This window comes from Phoenix dactylifera, unplaced genomic scaffold (assembly GCF_009389715.1).
Source record: "Phoenix dactylifera cultivar Barhee BC4 unplaced genomic scaffold, palm_55x_up_171113_PBpolish2nd_filt_p 000345F, whole genome shotgun sequence".
Lineage (NCBI taxonomy): Eukaryota > Viridiplantae > Streptophyta > Magnoliopsida > Arecales > Arecaceae > Phoenix > Phoenix dactylifera.
This window is the reverse complement of record NW_024067804.1, coordinates 468073-489009: the sequence shown is the minus strand read 5'-3', so window position 1 is coordinate 489009 and position 20937 is coordinate 468073. Positions and strand designations below refer to the sequence as shown.

Below are 20937 nucleotides of genomic sequence, written 5' to 3'. Positions count from 1 at the left end.
TTTCAAATATTATTTTTAAGAAAACAATTGTACCCCAATCCCTGTGGATCGATACCCGTAATCACTATCCTACAAGATACGTGCTATTGCGTGGTCTTTAAAGTTGACTATCAGAGGCCCAGTGGTAGAGGTGCTGTTAGCCCTCATCATGAGGGGACGTGGCTCTGAGCCGAATGGCGTGCAGCTTAAGCTGGTTGGTGGCATATAGTACTGCCCATTCTTGAGAACGGTAGTGTGTTGACAATCACAACAAGGTATGGCCGAAGTAGTCATGGTGCTGTCCTTTGACTGTTGAAAGCCTGCTATGGAGACGTGGCACAGTGGTGTTGTAACGTACGGCCACGTAGATGGGCGTAAGCGCGCACATGGGTGTGGTCGTTGGCAAGGCCGAGCCCGTTGAGAGGTCGTATCATGTGTTTGACGAGGTCGGCTTGACGGGTGCCAAGAGTAGCTCGGCTTTCCGGGTTTCGAGGTGTGCTTAATGGAACGCCCCGAGCTAAGGGTCGGGGCGTACTACTGAAATAGGCGTCCCGAGCTTGGTCGGGGTGGGTCGGCGAATACTGGAGACATCCTGAACTTGGTCGGGGGAGCCGGCGAATATCTGAAGTTGATGGAGCTTTTGGCGGAGTTCGAAGTCGAGCTAACTCTAGGCCAAAGTGAGGATTCAACCGATTGACGTTGGCGTTTATTGGGCCGAAACTGGGTAGCCTTTTAGCTGTGGGCCGGACGATCCATTTTGCCCCCCATCACTAGGTATAGAGAAAAGATGTGGTACGTTATTGGTAATAATTAATTACTCATATGTATCATTTTTAAAGTATTTGAAACCGAGGGCCGGGCCGGGCCCGGGTCTAAGTATTGAGTTAAGCTTCAGGGAAATGCCGGCCGGAGCCCAGCCCGGTCTGGCCCAAGCAGGTTTCTCGCAAGGATCTCGTCATGCAAAAGTACAGTCATACCTAAGGAACAACATATGTCACGTGACTGGAGCGTGCTGCTTCCTCGGATTTAACTCTCGGAGTTTCCGATGGCCGTCGATAGTCGATATCCCTCGTCTCCCATTCCCAGATCCTCCGATCAAAAAGGGAAGCGGGATTCAAAAGAGATTTTTAGGGAGAAAAATGCCAAGCCTCAGAGGCCCCTCTGATTATTTTCAAGAGCCCCCTCGTCATCCCGCTCTCAGAATCAACTCCAAGGTTATTGATCGCTTCCCAACCTCTTGGTTCTCAAAATTTTCTTCTTCCTTTTCCCCTTTTTTTCTCTTGATTTCGGAGGCAGTTGAGTAATTTTATGAGCTAAAAATATATGCTAGATGATAAATTTGTGGGCACTTTCTTGTTGTGGAATCTAGTCACTTTTTAATGCAGTGGGAACATGATGGAAATGGATAAAGTTTAAGGAGATATATTATTGAAGCGAATCTGGATATAAAAATGGAAGAATTAAAGAAAAGTGCTACCTAGGCATTATTTTTGTTCTTGTATTTTTTTTTTTTTTTTTGTAAGCTTTTATGAGTCCGTAGATTATCCGTCTAATTCATATCCTATTAACTACATCCTTGAAATTTTTGTTAGACTTGAATCAACTTTAATATCAAGTTTGGACTCTTTTGAAAACCTTGAAGTGGGAGTATTCGGGACACTTTGTTGATCTTTTAGCGGGGACTTTAATATTCGCTATGATATCTGTGACACGAGAAATTTTGTCTAGAAATTGTAAACTGAACTTGTGAGTTTATCTTCAATATGAAAAATTACATTTTGATTGCAAATAAATTGGAGCTTGAGCGTTCGCACCTTTTTTGAGAAGTAAGATTAAATGAAGGTTTGGAAGTTTGGAAAGTGCTCTTTGGATAGTTGTTACTATGATATAGGGCTCCTGCAGGATGTTAATACGTTGCATCCTCTTCCAATTATAGACTTCATTGCTGCCACTTTAGCTGACTTTCTGTGACCCTGTATAGGTTTCTTTTTTCCTCGTGGGCCTTTAATGTAATTTATGCTCGGTGTGATAAGTTTCTGACGATCTGCAATTCTGGTTTTGTCTCTTAACGATCAAGTCATGGGATATTTCTAAGGTGAGTGTCAATGTCCAAAGTTGATCACTTCATGGATCATCCTTACTGCCTGCTGCAAGGATCGAAATTTAACATGCTTGTTAGTAGGAAAATGAGAGGACACTGGCTGTTGCTTGCTTGAGAACATTGCACTTTTATAGGAGAAAATTTGATGTTTTTGTACCAATAGTTTTGTTACGGGATGCTACCATAAGTTAATTGTTTAACTTAGTGAGTTGACAATCTTCTATTTGGGCATCATGTAGCCAAGGTTTTCAGTTGAAACTTATTGTTGGAGTAGGATATATTGATAGATCGAAAAATATGTAAAAGGCCACTGAATGTAATTGTATAACACCGATGCATAAAATTATGTATATTTTAGCTAATGCACTGTTGAACTTAACAGTTAACTTCAGAATATCATGGAGAGATATTGAAAAATGGAAACAACATAAAATACCCAATCATTCATTTAGAAAATCTTGTTAACTCAAGAAAACACCTGATTGTTTTAATATAAAATGTTACATATATAATGCTAACTTGTAATTAAAATATTAAACATGTTAAATCTAATAAAATCTGTGACAAAGTTTAGCTAACTTTGATACTCTTATTTTTAATCTTGATGCTTCAAAAGACCAAATGTGATAAAGCTATTACATCAATAGAAAATATACAAATGAAAATTGTCATATTAGTCGATAAGAAACACAAGTTAGGCGACAAATTTATATTACTGTGGAACCAAGTAATTGTTATTGGTGAACATTAAGAAAGTCTTATAAAAATATGTCTATAACGTAATTTTAATATATAATACTAGGAACTTAATTTAAATTATATTATATTTAGAAGTAACTTTTGTGCAATTAAAACTTGTAAGTCGTAACATTAGCAAAACAATAATGCGGTCAATGTGCTATGCTAAGGTCTCCTTACCGTTTCCAATAACTTCTGCCCTAGGATTTCCTTCTTTTTTTTAGAGATGGGATGGAAGTGCCATATAGTTGCATTATTTAGCAAATGTTGCGGTTCCTGGGTTTTATGGTGATTAGTTATTGGTAGAGGCAAGCGATGGTTTGGACTTTGGAGCATGCTGCTTATTGTCACAATTATGGAATTACAAAATGTTGTACTGATGATTACCTTAAAGAATCAACAGCTTGTAATAGCACCTTCATAAGCGTTTGAGAGTGAAAATGTCTCTAAGTAGTCTACATCATGAGCTGATATGAGAGAAGCAAACTGGTGCTCTCAACAAAATTAGATGATACAATGCTACATAAGTTAATTTAAAATAACAGAAATATTTGTATTCCATTGTATTTGGTGTTTCTATTTTCAAAAGTTTACAGCAAAACAAAGAAATTCATGCATTTATATAATGTTAAAATAATAAATCCTATGATAATTGGCTATGACCTTTGTAATAAATCATAAAATATCACATACTAGGTGAAAATTTAGTTGACGGTGTGAGTTGCAGGTGCTGCTGCTGCCCTGAATAGAGCTTCTGACTCTTAAGTTTCTTTCAGGGAAACAATATTTAGATATGGAAAAATCCAATCATGACTGCGTGCCTATTAAACCCCATTTTCTGGGTCCTCTGTTTTCATTGTGAAGAATTAATTACGGTGAAAGCTGCTGCACTTGATCCTAATGAACGCATTTTAGCATGATCGACATCTTACATCATCCATCTGATGATTCATAAACTGGTTACATGGATCAGGGTTCAGGTTTGGGTCTAAGTGCTGCAAGCCTACCTGAAACAAGGTTCCGGGTGACATTTTATAAATAGGGCTTAGTAGTATGTATTGAGAGATGAAAATTATCATTTTGCCACTATTCTTCTGATGAGATTGTATCAATTTCACGATTAGTATTACTATGTATTTGGTACTGTGTCTAGCTGGTTTACTTGAAATTTTGGCTAAGCAGTAAGGTTGGTACCTACTTTTTGTGTGATATTTCTAGATACTAGACTGTAGCAGCAATATTCTACATGCCATTTGCTTCAGAGGTCATTTCATTCTGTGGTCCTTTAAGTCTCTACTTCTCTTTATGTTTTCTATTCTTTGCAAACAACTGCTTTATTACAATTCTTTAGGATCTAAATTTAGAAATTGTCTCCAAAAGCTGCGTTATAAATATTTTGCATCTGCTTCTGGAGCGCAGGAGCCATTTAATGCGGAACCTCCTCGTGCAGCTCTTATTTCATCCTATGTTACTCCTGTTGATTTCTTTTATAAGAGAAATCATGGACCAATTCCAATAGTTGATGACATTGAGAGGTCAATTTCTATGCAATGCATCTTCAAGTCCAATGAAATACATTTTAAATATTTGTATATTGAATGCTTGTATTTGTTTGGCATAGCAGATACCGTGTTTCCATAGATGGTTTGGTCAAGAAGCCTATACATCTATCCATGTCCGATATTAGGTAAATTAATGCATGATGATTATGCTATAGTATGATAGCCGATAAGATGCTTCATCTTTTCAAACAAGGAACTGAAATTATTACTTGATTCACAGGAAACTGCCCAAATACAATGTTACTGCCACTTTACAGGTAAAATGTGATATGGTGCCTAGTAGGTTCTTACTGTTTGGTCGAAAAACATGAGAATGAAAACTTGGTCTAATTAATCATAAGCTATGCAGTGTGCAGGTAATAGAAGGACAGCAATGAGCAAAACACGCACAGTGAAAGGTGTTGGTTGGGATGTTGCTGCTCTAGGAAATGGTAATGTATATTTTCATGCATTTAAGTGTAATGTGTGTCATTATTTGGAAACTTTACGTTATTCCTATTCAAGACCTTTATTGTGAATAAATGCTTCTCCTTTGAAAAAAATGCTTCTTAAAATTCTGTCCACCAGCTTGATGATGATGAACATTTGTTATCTCAGTTACTTGTAGCTGATACTGTGGATACTATCTTGGTGGTCTATTTCCTATATCCAGGATTGCTTCACAAATACAAAGAGAAAATGAATTTGGCAAAATTTTGGGATGGAGTAGAATAGGAAATTGGAAAATTGTAGGGAAAGGTACTGAAAGGATATGAGCATCATGAATATTAAAAGGAAGGTTGAGAGAAATAGAAGGAAAAGTTTATATTAAGATCTGCCGAACCGGGCCGAACCGCCTGGTTTAGGCAGTACTGAGCCGATCCAGTGCGAAACGGGGTTGGTTTGTCATTTCAATTCGGTTCTGGTCCCTGCGAGCCAGCACCACAAAGGGACTGGCCGGAACCGGTCCTTGTTAGACCAAAACTAGCCAGAACCCACCGGAACTGTCGGTTCGCACCGAGTCAATCTGGTTTCGAACCGGTTGACTATGGGCACTGTGGCAATAATGCCACAGTGCCGCATTGTTCCGATTCGATACCGAACCGTACCGACCGCCGACCGGTACAGGTCCCGGTTATTGCCACAGTGCCGCACTGTTCCAGTTCAGTACCGAACCGTACCGACCGCTGACCGGTACAGGTTCCAGTACCGGTTCGGCAGTCCTTGGTTTATACGTTTGCAGATACTTTCAAGGTAAGATTTAATTGGCTGAGCTCAAATAGTTGTGGTCATGGGAGTGCATTTGGGGCCGAGAGCATGGAAGTTATGTTGATGAAAAATGAAGATGCAGGATACACTCAGGAAGCCTCTCTTATTTTCACATAACAATGAACTATTGGATGCAAATTGAATAGGACTGTTTTGATAAATAAATAGTAGCAAGGAATAAGGAGTAATGGATCAAGAGGGATCAAGATTCTGAAGTGAGCACCATGCCCTTAGTAGAATTATATCCTTTCAATTTAGTAAGGAATGATTGGGGAAGTAGATATAAAACAACAAATTTTAACCTAATTTAGAGTCTCATTTGTGCTGAGTAATGTGGGATGTACATTTAATAAAGTTTGGAAAATCAAATGGTTGGAGATGCATTTGTGATAATTCTATGATGTTAATCTATTAAGATTATATGTTGTGGTATGAAATGTCTGAAATATTGTTGCTGACAATGCTACACAATAAGTGTTAATCTAGAGGCATTTTTGCAAACTTCCAATTTAGTATTATCTGGCACAGATGTAATATCCAGTGCAAGTGAAGATGCACAAATTAAATAATTTTTCTCATGGTTAAGTGGAATTTGAATCCAGAAACTTAATGTTGCAAAATTCATTGACCAACTCTGATAATGCACTTTAACTTAAATCAGGGAACTTATTTTTTATAATAAGCTAATAAAATATCATGTTTAAAATTGCCTAAAATTTTAAATGATCTTGAAATGATAGATTAAATTTTGTTAAAAGTATAACGATCAATTCTGAATTTAGTATGAAATGAAATTATAAATAATCAGATTTAAAAAAAGTTAGAAAAGTTCAAAGTTTTTAAAAATCAAAAAGAAGAATCCAGCAAGAATCGAAAAGGAATGTGAAAGTATGGTGGTTGGTGTGTAAAAGTCAAAAAGGTGGCAAAACAATGATTATAAGAACTATTTTCAAGCTTAGTTTCGTGAAAAAGTTCTTAGTTTACTCTGCCATGTGTCAAAAAACTTTATATAAATATATCTAAATAGAAAAGGTTGAAGTTTTAAAAAATCAGGAGAATAGAAAAAGGAATGTCAAATTTTGCTGGTTGGTGCGTAATGAGAATAAGAACTACTTTCAAGTTTAGTTTAGGTGAAAAGTTCTGAGTTTACTCTACCATGAGTATAAAACATTATGTAAAATATAGGGAAAATTATGGAAACACACCCTCTACTTTGATTGATTTTCACTCACACCCCCTCAGCTTTAAAAGTTTTAATTAGGCCCTTTTAGTTACTTGATCTTGTTGTTCATCTTCGTTAGTAGAGTTGCCTCACGCGCCCATGACATGATGACTTAAATTGCTTTTTGGACTAAAATACCCATGACATCAGTTGTTTGGGGTGGATGACTAGCGCCCTTCAAGCTCTTAAAATCATAGGCATCATCTTCTCCTTGTTTCCTTTTTCCATTTTTACTTTTTTTTTAATTTCTCTTTTGATTGTTTTCCTAATTTCTCTCATCGTGGCAAGAAAAGTGGGCAGGAGCTCAAGGCAAGGCTGGTTCCATGTTTTGAGGAGACATCCGAAGTGGGGATGAGGGGTCCTTATCGACGGATCTCTTGAAGTCGCTGGCTTCATTTTTGGCAACAAGCTTCAGGAATCTAGAGGCAGAGATGAGAGAAATTTAGAGATCTCTCCCTCTTGATCCAAAATGTTAGGCTGTTTGTAGTGCCCTTCCCATCTCGCAGATAAGGAAGCTCGTCCTTGGCTTTAACATTCCTGAGAACACCTTCTTCACTGTCTCCTCATGAGGCATGTCCTTCACATCTCCTCCTGAGGTAGGTGGGGCTTCGCCTAGGTCCTGAACTAGAGCATCGTGAAGAAAACATAGGTCAAGGATAATTTTGTCATTTTAGACGGTGTCTTGATAGCATTTTACACAAGAGGGGTGGTAAGTAAAAATCTGTCAAACGTGAGGGGTCTTTTTGCAAGTTTCCCTAAAGTATGTCTAACATTAAGTTTTTTCTTCAATTATTTGGATATATGTGATTGTGTGATATTAGTTCGATGAATAGTGTCTAGAATGTTTTAAACAGCAAAAACTCTTTCTCTTATTAAGAGTTGATCTTTCCTTTTTTATCCCAGAAAAAGCCATTTCACTAAAAGACTTTGTAATTCAGATTGTTTTACAGGCATAGGCATCTTGATCTTGGGTACCTTTGAAAACTACATTCTTATGTATTTTTCTATCTTTCTTGGTAGTATTTTAAATTGTAATTTCATTATTGGCCTTTATTCCAGCAATTTGGGGAGGAGCTAAATTATCAGATGTTCTTGAACTTGTTGGAATATCCCAACTCACTACAGTCACGCCATTAGGAGGGAAGCATGTTGAATTTATTAGTGTCGACAAGTGTAAAGTAAGTATTGTATCTTTAGTTCTGCAACCATCTATGATATATTAACCTAAGAAATTAGGTAGTGATATTTAGTCTCTTAGCTCTTCTGTCTGCTAATGATTAGCAATTATGACTCAATTTTCTTAATTTCCAACTTTGTAGGAAGAAAATGGTGGTCCCTACAAGGCATCAATTCCCCTGGGGCAGGCCACAAATCCTGAGGCCGATGTCTTACTTGCATATGAAATGAATGGAGAGGTAACAAGTATTGAATTCATATGAATGTTGAGCATGTTGCCAGATACTTGATGAAAGTTTTGGGCTTTTCACATGATTATCATGTAAATTGCCATTTTTATAAGTTTTTTCCTTCATATTAAATTCATGATAATTCTTTTTCTTTTTCACTTTGATGTTTATTCGGTCTTTTTTTCGAACCCAATTCCTTGGATGTGCTGACATTGGCTATGATCTCTTTCCTTTATGCTAATGGATAATTTGCTTATGTGTTGTTTATAGAAATTTCATCCATATTTGTTTGCAAAGTGTCTCATTTTTCTTTTTATATTTTTCTATGTTTCTTGTATTGCAGTGCTTAGAAAGTAAAGTAGATACAGAAAGATCATTGTGGTTTGCCAATGAATCAGGAAATTTCTATGTTGGTCAGTTGGAATTACAAAATCGCATTGGTAGAGCTCCTCCGTTTCCAATCTAATGTGTCGAAAATCATTGCACTTTTTATTGAAAGCATAGAATCTCCTTGGGGACCGCATTAAAATTGCCATTCTCAAGGAAATTGGAATTAGGTCCTTGAAACCATGGTACGCCGTACCAAACCAAACTGGGCAGTACGGAGTGTACGATACCATACTGCTTCGGTACTGGTACACGGTATGAGGGGCGCATCGACACTCGATACACCAAACCGGCCCTATACCTTACCAACAGTGATAGCGTGGAATCGTTACGGGGCCCGGTACCGAGACGGTATACCTTGCTTGAAACCATATTTGGCATGGAATCATTTTGCAAACATTGAACAACGTATCATAGATGAGGGAGATTGATACTTAGGGAACATAAAGTAGTAGTGGATCAATACTGAGTCCTTGGAGACTGTTTTGGTGTTTCCAATCTGTGACGCCTAGGTCAAAATGGAGCAACCTTACTGTTGCACCAAAGCCCACCTTATTCCTTGGAGACAATGATCTTTTATCAAAAACATGGTACTCGTGCATACATGTTGTGGCCTATGTAATGTTGTGCAAGGGAGGGACATTATCAATTTCTTTAAGAAGGTATTTGAGAAGAAATAAAAAACGAAATGATAGGAATCGACATGTGAGAATTGGAAAGGCAGCCATACAATTGGAATAACATCAGAGGGGGTCCTCTTAATAGGAATACTTGGCGAACAAAGCTGATACCAAATATTTGGAAAAAGGCTAGATAGTTGTGGTTATGGACAATTAGAAAGGCATTTTTATTTTTGCCTTGTTTTACATTCTAAGGATATTGCTCGCTGATGATGAATGGCAATGGAGGTTGACTTTCAACATATAAATTGTCACTCATATAAAGCATGTCTTCCTTAACAACTTGGTGGGATTCTCTTTGAAGGATTAGTGCGTAATTGGAAAAGCCATGCTAATGATATGCAAACTTTTAAGATTATACACGATGCTAACTCTACTTAATGGATCTTATGGATTTCAAAATAAAGCAAGGAAAGAAGGATTATCAGAACTCAACTCTTGGCATCCAAATTTTCTTTTAGTTTTAGCATTTGAGGTCTGTTTTCTCTCAATGTTTTTGTGTTAACATATGTATGTATGAACAGTTGTGCTAATATCCTTCTAGTAGGTCTCAAGTTTCAACTGTAACAATGTAAAACTAGTGATGGATGTTTTAAGTTAAAGGTTCTATACCATTGATTATGATCTACAATATCTTAGTCTGGAATTTTGAACCAGAATAACTAAAATTCAGCTGATTAGGATGCTTATCAGCCATTAACGAAAACACAATTATGTAAACTTGTCCATTTTGGAACTACTTGAGCATAAGAAACCTGAAGACATTTGACTAGTGCTTTGCAGGCATCCTATATTTATAACTCATGCTTGATAGTCAAGTTTTCAATTTAAATCTTCCTTTCTTGATGTTGCACTGATAGGATTGAAACCCCAATCCTACTGTAAGGAGACTAACCTCTCTCTCTCTCTCTCTCTCTCTCTCTCTCTCTCTCTCTCTCTCTCTCACATATCATGTGCATGATGGGGCTATATCTGCCTGCTGCTCCAGCATACACCCCACAATAGTAATACATAGTAGTTCGCTTGTAAATTAAAATTCTACTTCTGGCATCAATAAATCTCACTATCCTTGATACTGTGTCATTATTGACCACAGTATGCTATGACAACTTTTCTGATGAAGTTTATTATTATGTCAAGGTCCTCAATCGTGATCATGGATATCCATTGCGTGTGGTTGTTCCTGGTGTTATTGGCGCACGTTCAGTTAAATGGTTAGATAGAATCAACATCATTCAAGAAGAATGCCAGGTTACTGAAATATTGAACATTTTCTTTTAATTTTATTTGCTACAGCAGTTTTTGATTTTATCTACCATGAAAGTTTCTTGTTAATCATATCTCCTTGAATCAGGGTTTTTTTATGCAAAAGGATTACAAAATGTTTCCACCATCAGTTAATTGGGACAATATCAATTGGTCTACCAGAAGGCCTCAAATGGATTTTCCAGTTCAGGTATATTTGCATTTTTCTTCACTGTTGCTCAACCTCTTCAATTCTATGCCATGTGTATGGAGTTCATTTTGAATAAAGAAAGTATAACTTCAGACCTAAATCATTTGAAACTATTCATAATATAAAGTTAGATGATATTAAAATAAGTAGAACAAACAACATAGGCTTATGTTCTTTGGTTTTGAATACATTTAGGGGTGGTGGTGAGAAATCCTTCTGTGGATGACAAAACTTTTGGTGGGTTCACCGTTTGACTCTTCGCATTGAGCCGACCAAGTAGTTGATTCACAGTCTGATGTGTAATTGTTGAGTCTCATTTAGATCATGATGAACTAAGGACCCCAACTGTTGATGGGCACAATCCAGTCCAATGTCAAAAACTACATGGGGCATAAATGGTAAATGATAAATTTGAATCTTACCTAACATGTATGTGTTCTATATATGTGTTCTGCATTAACTGAATAGCAGTGCAACTTTGCATATTTTCTCTTTATCACTTGCTTTTCTCACAGTTTTTGAGAAAATTGATCCCCCAATTTTTCTAAATTTTGTGTACTGGCAGTGTGCCATTTGTTCCCTAGATGATGTGGATTATGTCAAGCAAGGAAAGGTTAGTTAGATCTCCAGCATACTCAAATTTCTTTTGATTTTGTGGTGATGTATGGTCAATAACCTTTTTCAATTGATTGTTGGAGTGCAGATTACTGTTGCTGGATATGCTGTGTCTGGTGGTGGGCGTGGAATTGAAAGAGTGGACATATCTGTTGATGGCGGAAAGACATGGGTGGAAGCACAGAGGCATCAGAAGGGCAGCGATCCATATGTATCTGATGATATGAACAGTGATAAGTGGGCTTGGGTTCTATTTAAGGCCGTGGTTGAGATACCAGGAAATGCTGAAGTGATTGCTAAAGCGGTAGGAATTTGCTGCTATCATGTGGATAATCATCTATGATTATTATTATGATCATGATCATGATCATGATCATCATCATCATCATTATGATTATGATCATCATTATTATTATCACCATTATTGCTATTATTATTACTATTACTATTGTTAATATTATTATTACTGTTGCTATTACTACTATTATTACTAAGTATTATTGCTATTATTAATAATATTGTTTCTACTGCTGCTGCTGCTATTCTTATTATTATTAATTCAAGAGAAAAAGAATTCCCTTTTGACTGAAATAATGCAGATATTTGTTAGTGTGATATACTTACATTCCAAGCTAAGGTATCTATGGCGCTAACTACTGCTGTAACATGGATAATGCCACAATGATTGATGCAGCATCTCTTGAAATAACTGTAGTGGAAAAAACATTTGGATTTGGATGCTTCTTGCTGCTGATGTGAGCGAGGGATGTATGTGGATTGCTATATTATCTTTGTTGCTTAGTAAAGCCAAAATATGATTGTTTGGTCAAGTCTTTTCAGTTTTGCAATGTAAGCAAGGGATTAGTGGAGTACTGCATTAGTACACGTGCAGATCTGAATCCATTTTACTGTGTTATAACACATTAATTTGCTCCATATGGGCCAAGCCTTTGAAGTACTCGAAGGATCATTAGACATGTTAGTTCAACGCAGCAGTGGTTCTGTTTTTTGATGCTTTCTATCCTTTCAAAATTCTTCCACAATTCTCTCTCGAAAAGAATTGATTATAATTTTTCTCAACTTCTGATGCATTTCTGATGACCTGCAGTTGCTAGTAAATTACATATGGTCTTCTTTATTGTCTGATATATGTTGGTGGCAGTTATAAATTACGTAATTTGAGGCTAATTCTTACTGACTAGAATTTTATTTCAAATAAGAAGATTATTTACTACTGTATATTGTCCGTTTATAAAATTTAACAAGGCCTTTGCAATAGTACTAGTCTATCACATTTTTCTTGAAGATGATTTAAATGTTAGAACATGAGTTTTTATCGTGCTACAATCTTTCCAGATGTCTTCAAGCTATGGATGTATCGTTGTAAATTTACTGAAGGACATGCTTGAGTGTTCTCTGATATTCAAAATTGGTTCTAATCTGGTTCGATAAGCTACTGCTTTATATCAGATTTTTACCTTTTGACATATTGCAGTTGCTGTTAAGCCTGTAAATTCATTTATTTTCTTTCGTTTTCATGCTTTTAGACTGACATTTTTGTGTTATTCCTCTTTTTGGGCAGGTTGATTCAGCAGCAAATGTCCAACCTGAAAATGTAGTGGACATATGGAACCTGAGAGGAATACTGAACACTTCATGGCATCGGGTCCGAGTAAGAAATGCCTTGCAAATAGCCAATTCCAATCTGTGATTGGAGATATCTAAAATAGCCCCAGTAACAAATGATTACCCATCCACAAGGAGACTTATCTAATCCTGTCAAGTTTGTGTTTGAGTAAGACTAAATGTTTTAGGTTTTATGCTAGCAGTGCTCCTTGGAGTTTCATGCATGCAATGCAATGAAATAACCATGCACAGATGAAGATGGGACCTTTTATGGACATATATCATGATAATTTTTCCTTGTGTTATTTGCATCTCTTTTCAGCAAGTGAGGTTGGCTTTCATGGTTACTGCACAAATAGACCCTTGATAGTTATGTTGCACCAATACAATTATCCTCCCTGTCAATTTAGTGTTCAGTGATATGGGTTTTAGGGTCCGGAAATGTTTATTGTGGAAATACTCTTTATACTCCTTTAGGATTAGTGCATAATTGAACCAGGCATCATTGTGAACCACTTCGCCATTGAAGAGTGGAACTGCAATACAGCTGAAAGGCCTTAGTCCATGATCCTCCTAATCTTCATTGAGATTTTAGGGTCTTTCGGCTCGCAAAACAAGGACCTCATAATACTTCTCATGGAACATGCTATTGATAAGACCAATTGCACAAGTAATTTCACTCCATTCAAAAGACGTTTCCGACAGGGACAGCAAATAAGTTCTTTCCCGTGGGGATAATCTAATTGAACATCTATAGCAGTATTCACAAGTCGTTGCAGAGTAACTGTCATAATTATTCTTTGGTGAAATATGTTATTGGTTCTCAGAAAGATTGCAGAAAAATCCACTTCATTTCATTTCTGAAAAAAAAATTAGTCATTATTTTCTGTTTTAGAAATATGTTACGGGTTACTCATTGAACATGTGGTTATTCATGAAAAAGTCCAGGGCTACATTGATGGCGTTAAATATTTTTTCAGCAGTATGTAGCTATGTAGCTCATCTTTCAACCCCTGTGGTTGCTTGGGCATGTACATATACATAGACAGACAGTACAAGGCACAGGCTAACTGTAAAATCGGTGACACCTAAGCATCCAGGTAATAAAAACCCTCTCCTCTCAGGTAATAAAAGTGGTGGCACCCCACTTTTATATCCCCTTATTCCCTAAGATAGCCGATGGTGCCGTTGAGAGCTAGTAGCCCTAACTCTTTTCTCGATGCCCTCATCAGTGATTCTTTCCTGGCTGGGAAACCTCCACCACTGCACTTGCCATCGCCACCTCTCGCCCTCCCTCTTAATGTTGCACCATAAGAGCTCCCCACTCTTGGCGGCAGTGCTCGGCTATGGTTTCATTTGGTTAAGAGAGGGGGACGGGGTGCTCGACTAGGGTTTCATTCATTTAGGAGAGGAGACGAAAGATGCGACTGAATTTGTTTCCTTTTCTTTATGCTGAGATGGCCAAAATGTGAACAGACTTTAGTCCCACATTGGAAGAGTAGTGGAAAGGATTGTACCTTATAAGGAGAGATAGCATCCCTTTCCTTCGAGGACGCCCACATCATATGGGACAAACCCGTGAGGATGGCAAAGGGGACGCAGTACCTAGACACGCTCTAACCCGATGTGCCCTCTGTCCCTCCTTATAAGGCACAGTTCTTTTCACTACTCTTCCGATGTGGGATTAAAGTCTGTCACTCCTCAACCCTCCCAACATACCCCCCCCCCCCCCCCCCAGTGGGAAGGGCTGTGCCAAAGTTTGGGGGGCGACCTGCATGGGCCACTAGTACATCGGATTAGAGCGTGTCCAGATACTGCGTCCCCTCGAGAGTATTGTGCGCTCTGGGTTCGGGTTCGGACCTCTTCATGGGCGCCTTTGCCATCCTCACAGGTTTGTCCCACATGACGTGGGCGCCTTCGAAGGAAAAGGGTGCTACCCCTCCTTATAAGGCACAGTCCTTTCCACTACTCTTCCAATGTGGGACTAAAATCTGTCGTCCCTCAACCCCCCCAACATACCGCCCCAGTGGGAAGGGTTGTGCCGAGGTTCGGGGGGCGACCTGCATAGGCCACCAGCACATCAGGTTAGAGCGTGTCCAGGTACTGCGCCCCCTCGAGAGTATTGTCCGCTCTGGGTTCGGGTTCGGGCCTTTTTATGGGCGCCTTTGCTGTCCTCACAGGTTTGTCCCACATGACGTGGGCGCCCTCGAAGAAAAAGGGTGCTACCCCTCCTTATAAGGCACAGTCCTTTCCACTACTCTTCCAATGTGGGCCTAAAATCTGTCGTCCCTCAACCCCCCCAACATACCCCCCCAGTGGGAAGGGTTGTGCCGAGGTTCGGGGGGCGACCTGCATAGGCCACCAGCACATCGGGTTAGAGCGTGTCCAGGTACTGCGCCCCCTCGAGAGTATTGTCCGCTCTGGGTTCGGGTTCGGGCCTTTTTATGGGCGCCTTTGCCATCCTCACAGGTTTGTCCCACATGCCGTGGGCGCCCTCGAAGGAAAGGGGTGCTGCCCCTCCTTATAAGGCACAGTCCTTTTCACTACTCTTTTGATGTGGGACTAAAGTCCGTCGCCCCTCAACCCTCCCAACAGAGGTAATTTTGACTTTTTACAATAGATCAATTGTTTCACTAACATTGTCAATTTAAATGAGTGTAAGTGTAGATTTTTACAAAATTGAGTGTAAGTGTAGTAAACATAAACCTCAAGAAGATTTTTATAAGATTATTTGTCATTTTTAAAAAAAATTCTGATGTGGCATATGGGTCTCATTAAAAGTTAATGATTTGACTAACATTCTGTTAAGTTATGCATTGAAGTATTGGATAAAAAAAACCTCATCAGGTGGTATGTGTAGATTTTTCATACTATTGGGTGCGAGTGTAATTTATCCCTAATCTCATGATGGTTTTTGTAATTTACTCTAAATAAATATAAAAAATATAACTTTTTACATGGACAACAGTAACTAAAATAATAGATTATATACAAACATTCCATCATAAAAAAATGGATCATATACAAACTATGTTATACATTCATTTTTTGAGCTCAATCAAGCCAAATTCAAGCAAACTAAGCTTGGCTCTAGTTTGGCTTGTTTGCTTAATGAGCGAGCTGAACTAATGCAAAATTTTGAGCCAAAAATGAGCTGACTCAAGAATAGCTTGCTCATTTGACAGGGCTACCTAAACCTCATCCATCAATAGACAAGAATCTAACGGGCGTTTGATGCAGGTCGGATCCATTTTCGGCTGCATCCTAGTTTTGTTTAGGTTAACCTAACCCACTTGCAGCTGACCTGCTTGTGGCCTTCAGCTACGCAAGACGGCTGACGGCTGTTCTAACTCGGTCATGCTTTCAGTTAAAGGGCACAAGCAAGGTTCACTACAAAATAAAAGATATCTGCCGGCGCTTTTTGTGGTCTCTACCGACGCTTTTAAGCGTCGGCGAATTCCCAGCCCACGCACCGCAAAGCGTGGGTCAGACGTCGGGCAGGTGGGCGTGGGTCGGGTTTAACCCGACGCGTCAAAAAAGCGTCGTTGGTCTATGCCGACGCTTTTAAGCGTCGTTCCGTTTATCATACTCCGACGCTTATAAGCGTCGGCGAGAAGGGTTGGTTACTATGGTTATAGCCCGACGCTTAAAAGCGTCGTTAGAGGCGTGCCAGTTTACGATCCTGTTGCTTTTCCCGACGCTATTAAGCGTCGTTTATTCTAACGGACTCCGACGCTTATAAGCGTCGGCATGAACGGTTGGTTACTACGGGTTTATGCCGACGCTTAAAAGCGTCGGCAAAGGAACGTCCGTGTGGCCTTTCCCGACGCTTATAAGCGTCGCATTAAATTTTTTTTAAAAAAAAAATTTTGAAAAATTAATTTTTAAATACTCTGTGTACATTAAATTCTTACAAAACAATAGAAACAAATACACTGAATCACATATATAACAAAATATGAGTCACAAACAAGAACTTTGATTGCATTCATATTATCATATTTGATTACATTGTACTTCAAAAACATTCTAAAAACATACAAGTCAAATTCCTAAGTACACAATCTACAATATGTATCAAGGGTCGGCATCATCATCTCTACAATATTGTCATTAAGCTTGGGGCGAGCCCAGTCAACCAAGCTCTGCTGCTTGCTCGGGCGAGTCTTGTCCACAGACCGGCGTCCTATTAAGAGCTCAAGAAGGACAACCCCGAAGCTGTAGACATCACTCCTAGCTGTCAAGTGACCGGCTTCACATTCAACAACAGGATTTGCCTGAGAAAGGGGCCTTGCTGTTGTCAATACTCCAGTAGATGTTGGAATTGGTGAGTAGGTCGGTTCCTGGATAGCATAGAAAAGTTCAAGAAAAAGGCATCTGACAAATGTGATAATATACTGCAAAGAATCCTCGTATTTGATTGAAATAGCATAGAAAGTATCCATGTAAAAACCAATCATCCATTTTAAGCACGAAACATGATTCATGCATTTATTGCCAGGCAATCATCCATTTTAATACCTCAACGCCTATTTATCCAAACCCAATCTTTTCCATAAATAGATTCCATCACAAGCTATCTTTACAACGAAAACATTAATAGGAATACCTTATTGACTAATCTGTCTAAAAGCTCACTTTCATTATCTGAAGCAGATTGATTTTTTTCAATATATAGCAAAGTATTCTATTTACTAAATACTATTTTCAAAAATTCGACATCTCAATAGCAGACCCCATACTAATGTCACAACAGAAAATCTCATGGAGAAAACTCAAAACCCTAGTGTTTCTCCTCAACCTGGCAGCTAACAGTGAGAAAGAAGCACAGTGACCCATGCTATAAGAGCTTTTTCTGATAAATTTCTTTAAGCACAGTGAACCGGTCCACCAAGTTTAGCTTCCGCCGCTAGGTGAATGAGTAGATGAACCATAATAGTAAAAAATCCAGGAGGAAAGATCTTTTCCATATGGCATAGTGTAAGTGCAACATTAGACTCCAATTGATCAAGCTCCTTAGGATCAAGAACTTTGGAACATAATGCCTTAAAGAATGATGACAATTGAGAAACAATTGCAAAAACTTGTTTCGGTGTTGACGATCTTAAAGCCAATGGAAAGATATCTTGCATCAAAATGTGACAATCGTGACTTTTAAGATTTGAAAGTTTTCGCTCTTTGAGATTTACGCATCGTGAAATATTCGATGAGTACCCATCAGGAACCTTCAAATTTTTCAGAACTGTTAGAAAAAGATCTTTCTCTTGAGTAGATATTGTATAACATGCAGGAGGTATATAAAATTTATCATTGGCAAGCTCTGTCGGATGAAGCTCTTGTCGTATGCCCATATCTTTCAAATCAAGACGCGCTTTCAAGTTGTCTTTAGTCTTTCCATCAAGATTTAACAATGTTCCAATCAAGTTATCACAAACATTCTTTTCTATGTGCATGACATCAAGATTATGTCGAAGAAGATTATACTCCCAATAAGGTAAATCAAAAAAAATACTCCTTTTTTTTCATAACTGTTTATGTGTAGAAGCAACCAATGTGTCATCATCATTTTCCTGTCCATATGCATTGTCATCATTCTCAAAAAAGTTAGCATCCTCTAAAATCTCTGATACGCCCCTTAGTGCTCCAACCGGATAAATTAGCATATGCAGGAAAATCATTAATAGTCCATATAAGAGCTGCACGCAATTTGAATGTTTGACCAGTAAAAGCATCAAATGCATCAATACCCTCCCATAACTGTTTCAATTCCTCTATTAAAGACTGCAAAAAAACATCAATATCATTACCTGGGCCCTTATCACCTAGATTAACCATTGACAAAATGAGTGAAGACTGTTTCATACACATCCATGGAGGTAAATTATATGGAACCAAAACAACCGGCCAAGTGCTGTATGTCGAACTCATAGTTCGAAAGGGATTAAACCCATCAGTAGCCAAACCCAGTCTGACACTGCGAGCATCAGAAGCAAATTCGGGATGCCTATCATCAACTGCTTTCCATGCGGAACTATCCGCTGGGTGTCGTAACATTCCATCCTTTGTACGGCCTTCGTCATGCCATCTCATCGAGGAAGCCGTCTTCGGTGATGCAAACATCCTTTTCAATCTTGGTATAAGAGGAAAATACCTCAAAATTTTAGCCGGTTTTTTCTTAGTCGGTGCAGCATCCACTTCAGTCAACGAATCATTCTCGTCATCTTTATGTTTTCCCCATCGTGGGGTTCCACATATTCGGCACGACTCTTGGTTCCTATTTTCACCACGATATAAAATGCAGTCATTCGGACAACTGTGTATCTTCTCATATCCAAGGTCCAACTCTTTTATCAGTTTTTTGGCTTCGTATGAAGATGATGGCAGAGTAACACCTTCCGGAAATGCATCCTTTAATAATTGAAGAAGCATGGTAAAAGACTTGCTGGACCACCCATTCAAATATTTCAAATGTAATAAATGCAGAAGAAAAGAAATCTTCGTAAAATTCTTACAACCCGGATACATTTCTTGATCACAATCTTTCACCAAGTTATCATAATGAGCTGTGTCATCAGCATGTATAGATTCCTCAACATGCATGGACTGATCAATAACTGCACGCTCATCTTCTCCTACAGTTCTGATATTATGTCCAAGAGCATCTCTAAGTAGGCCCCTTATATCATCTTCTTCTACAGAATTTTGTTCCGTGTCACTACATCCAAAATTGAAGGTGTCTTCTAGATCGGAGGGTTGGTTACATGAAGGTATGAACTCTCCATGGAGTACCCATTCAGTATAACCCTTTAGAAAACCATTCCATACCAAATGTTCTTCAACAATTTTTGGATCAAGAGCAGAACCGTTTACACATTTTTGACATGGACATAAAATCTTCCCGTTCATATTAGATTTCTCAAAAGCAAACTTAATGAAATTCTGAACTCCATCCAAATATTCAGTACTAGATCTTAACTTATTTATCCAACTTTTGTCCATTCTATTAGAATACCGATTGAACTGCAGTTTTTAAAAAAAAGATAAACAAAATTAAGTAAAATGCAACAGAAGAAGTATATTATGCAGCTGAATGAAATGAGAATGAGAAAGAGAAAGGTTACCACTCAGCAAGCTTAAAGTTTGCAGATAACAGTGTCGGTGAAAGGGGTGAAAGAGAGGGCTCTTCACCTACAATCCCTGTGGATGTACCAACACAAGCATGAACACATGAAATTTATTTAAGAATGTCAACAACAACCAGTTCGAGAAACATCAACTCACCTACTGTTTGATTTCTTATCCTTGCAAGTTGTTGATATGTTTAAATGTCCGAATATGTTGTCTGGAATGAAGATAATGCTTCTCAGAAGAGCATGTATTTTCGTATTTCATGATGCTCTATTTGAGATGCTAATGTCGTAGCTCTTAAAAAAAACTCATAGCTGGTATCCTAAACTACTGGGATACCAGCTATGATAGTTAAAGCAGAGATAGTAGCTAGACAGGCAGGAAAAGTTTTGCCAGAATATTTAATTCAAAATCATGTTCTCAAGAAGAAAGCTACATTAAATATAATATAAAGTATATTCGATGATATTGATACAACAAGAATGTCTCCCTGCATCTACTGAACAACTAGAATATAAGATTCCTTTTTTGGTCTAAACTTTGCACTTATCCTACTCTAATTAAATAAAGAAACTATCTATTATATTTCTTCACAAGAAAAATAGAATTGGTGAGAACTAACCATAAATAGTAGCAAAAACAAGACCACCAGTAACAACATATAGCATCATTAATTTGTAAGGCATCAAAGTTTTTGAATCAGTCATGGGCAATTCATGAGTAAATCATAAAATCTATGATAATGGCAAATAATTAAATATTCTTGTTACTTTATTACCAAGGATAATC

General features: G+C 38.1%; 1 protein-coding gene and 1 long non-coding RNA gene across 3 annotated transcripts; one reads left to right on the top strand and one right to left on the bottom strand.

Moving 5' to 3' along the window:
- Window positions 1-1026: 1026 nt before the first annotated feature.
- Window positions 1027-13331, top strand: LOC120105707 (sulfite oxidase-like). Its single transcript, XM_039118413.1, has 12 exons — window positions 1027-1193; window positions 4238-4353; window positions 4443-4505; window positions 4601-4637; window positions 4730-4811; window positions 7910-8028; window positions 8170-8265; window positions 10464-10574; window positions 10678-10779; window positions 11345-11392; window positions 11483-11698; window positions 12977-13331. The coding sequence occupies exons 1-12, from the start codon at window positions 1119-1121 to the stop codon at window positions 13103-13105; spliced, it is 1194 nt and encodes a 397-aa protein (XP_038974341.1). The 5' UTR covers window positions 1027-1118; the 3' UTR covers window positions 13106-13331.
- A 5518-nt stretch (window positions 13332-18849) lies between these two features.
- LOC120105706 lies at window positions 18850-20937 on the bottom strand. Of its 2 annotated transcripts, none has more exons than XR_005508033.1 (3): window positions 20302-20937; window positions 20142-20217; window positions 18850-19428 (listed from the first exon to the last, which is right to left on the bottom strand). It is a non-coding gene; the product is annotated as an uncharacterized LOC120105706 (long non-coding RNA). The 2 variants fall into 2 exon arrangements; XR_005508032.1 differs by lacking the exon at window positions 18850-19428 and adding an exon at window positions 19554-20040.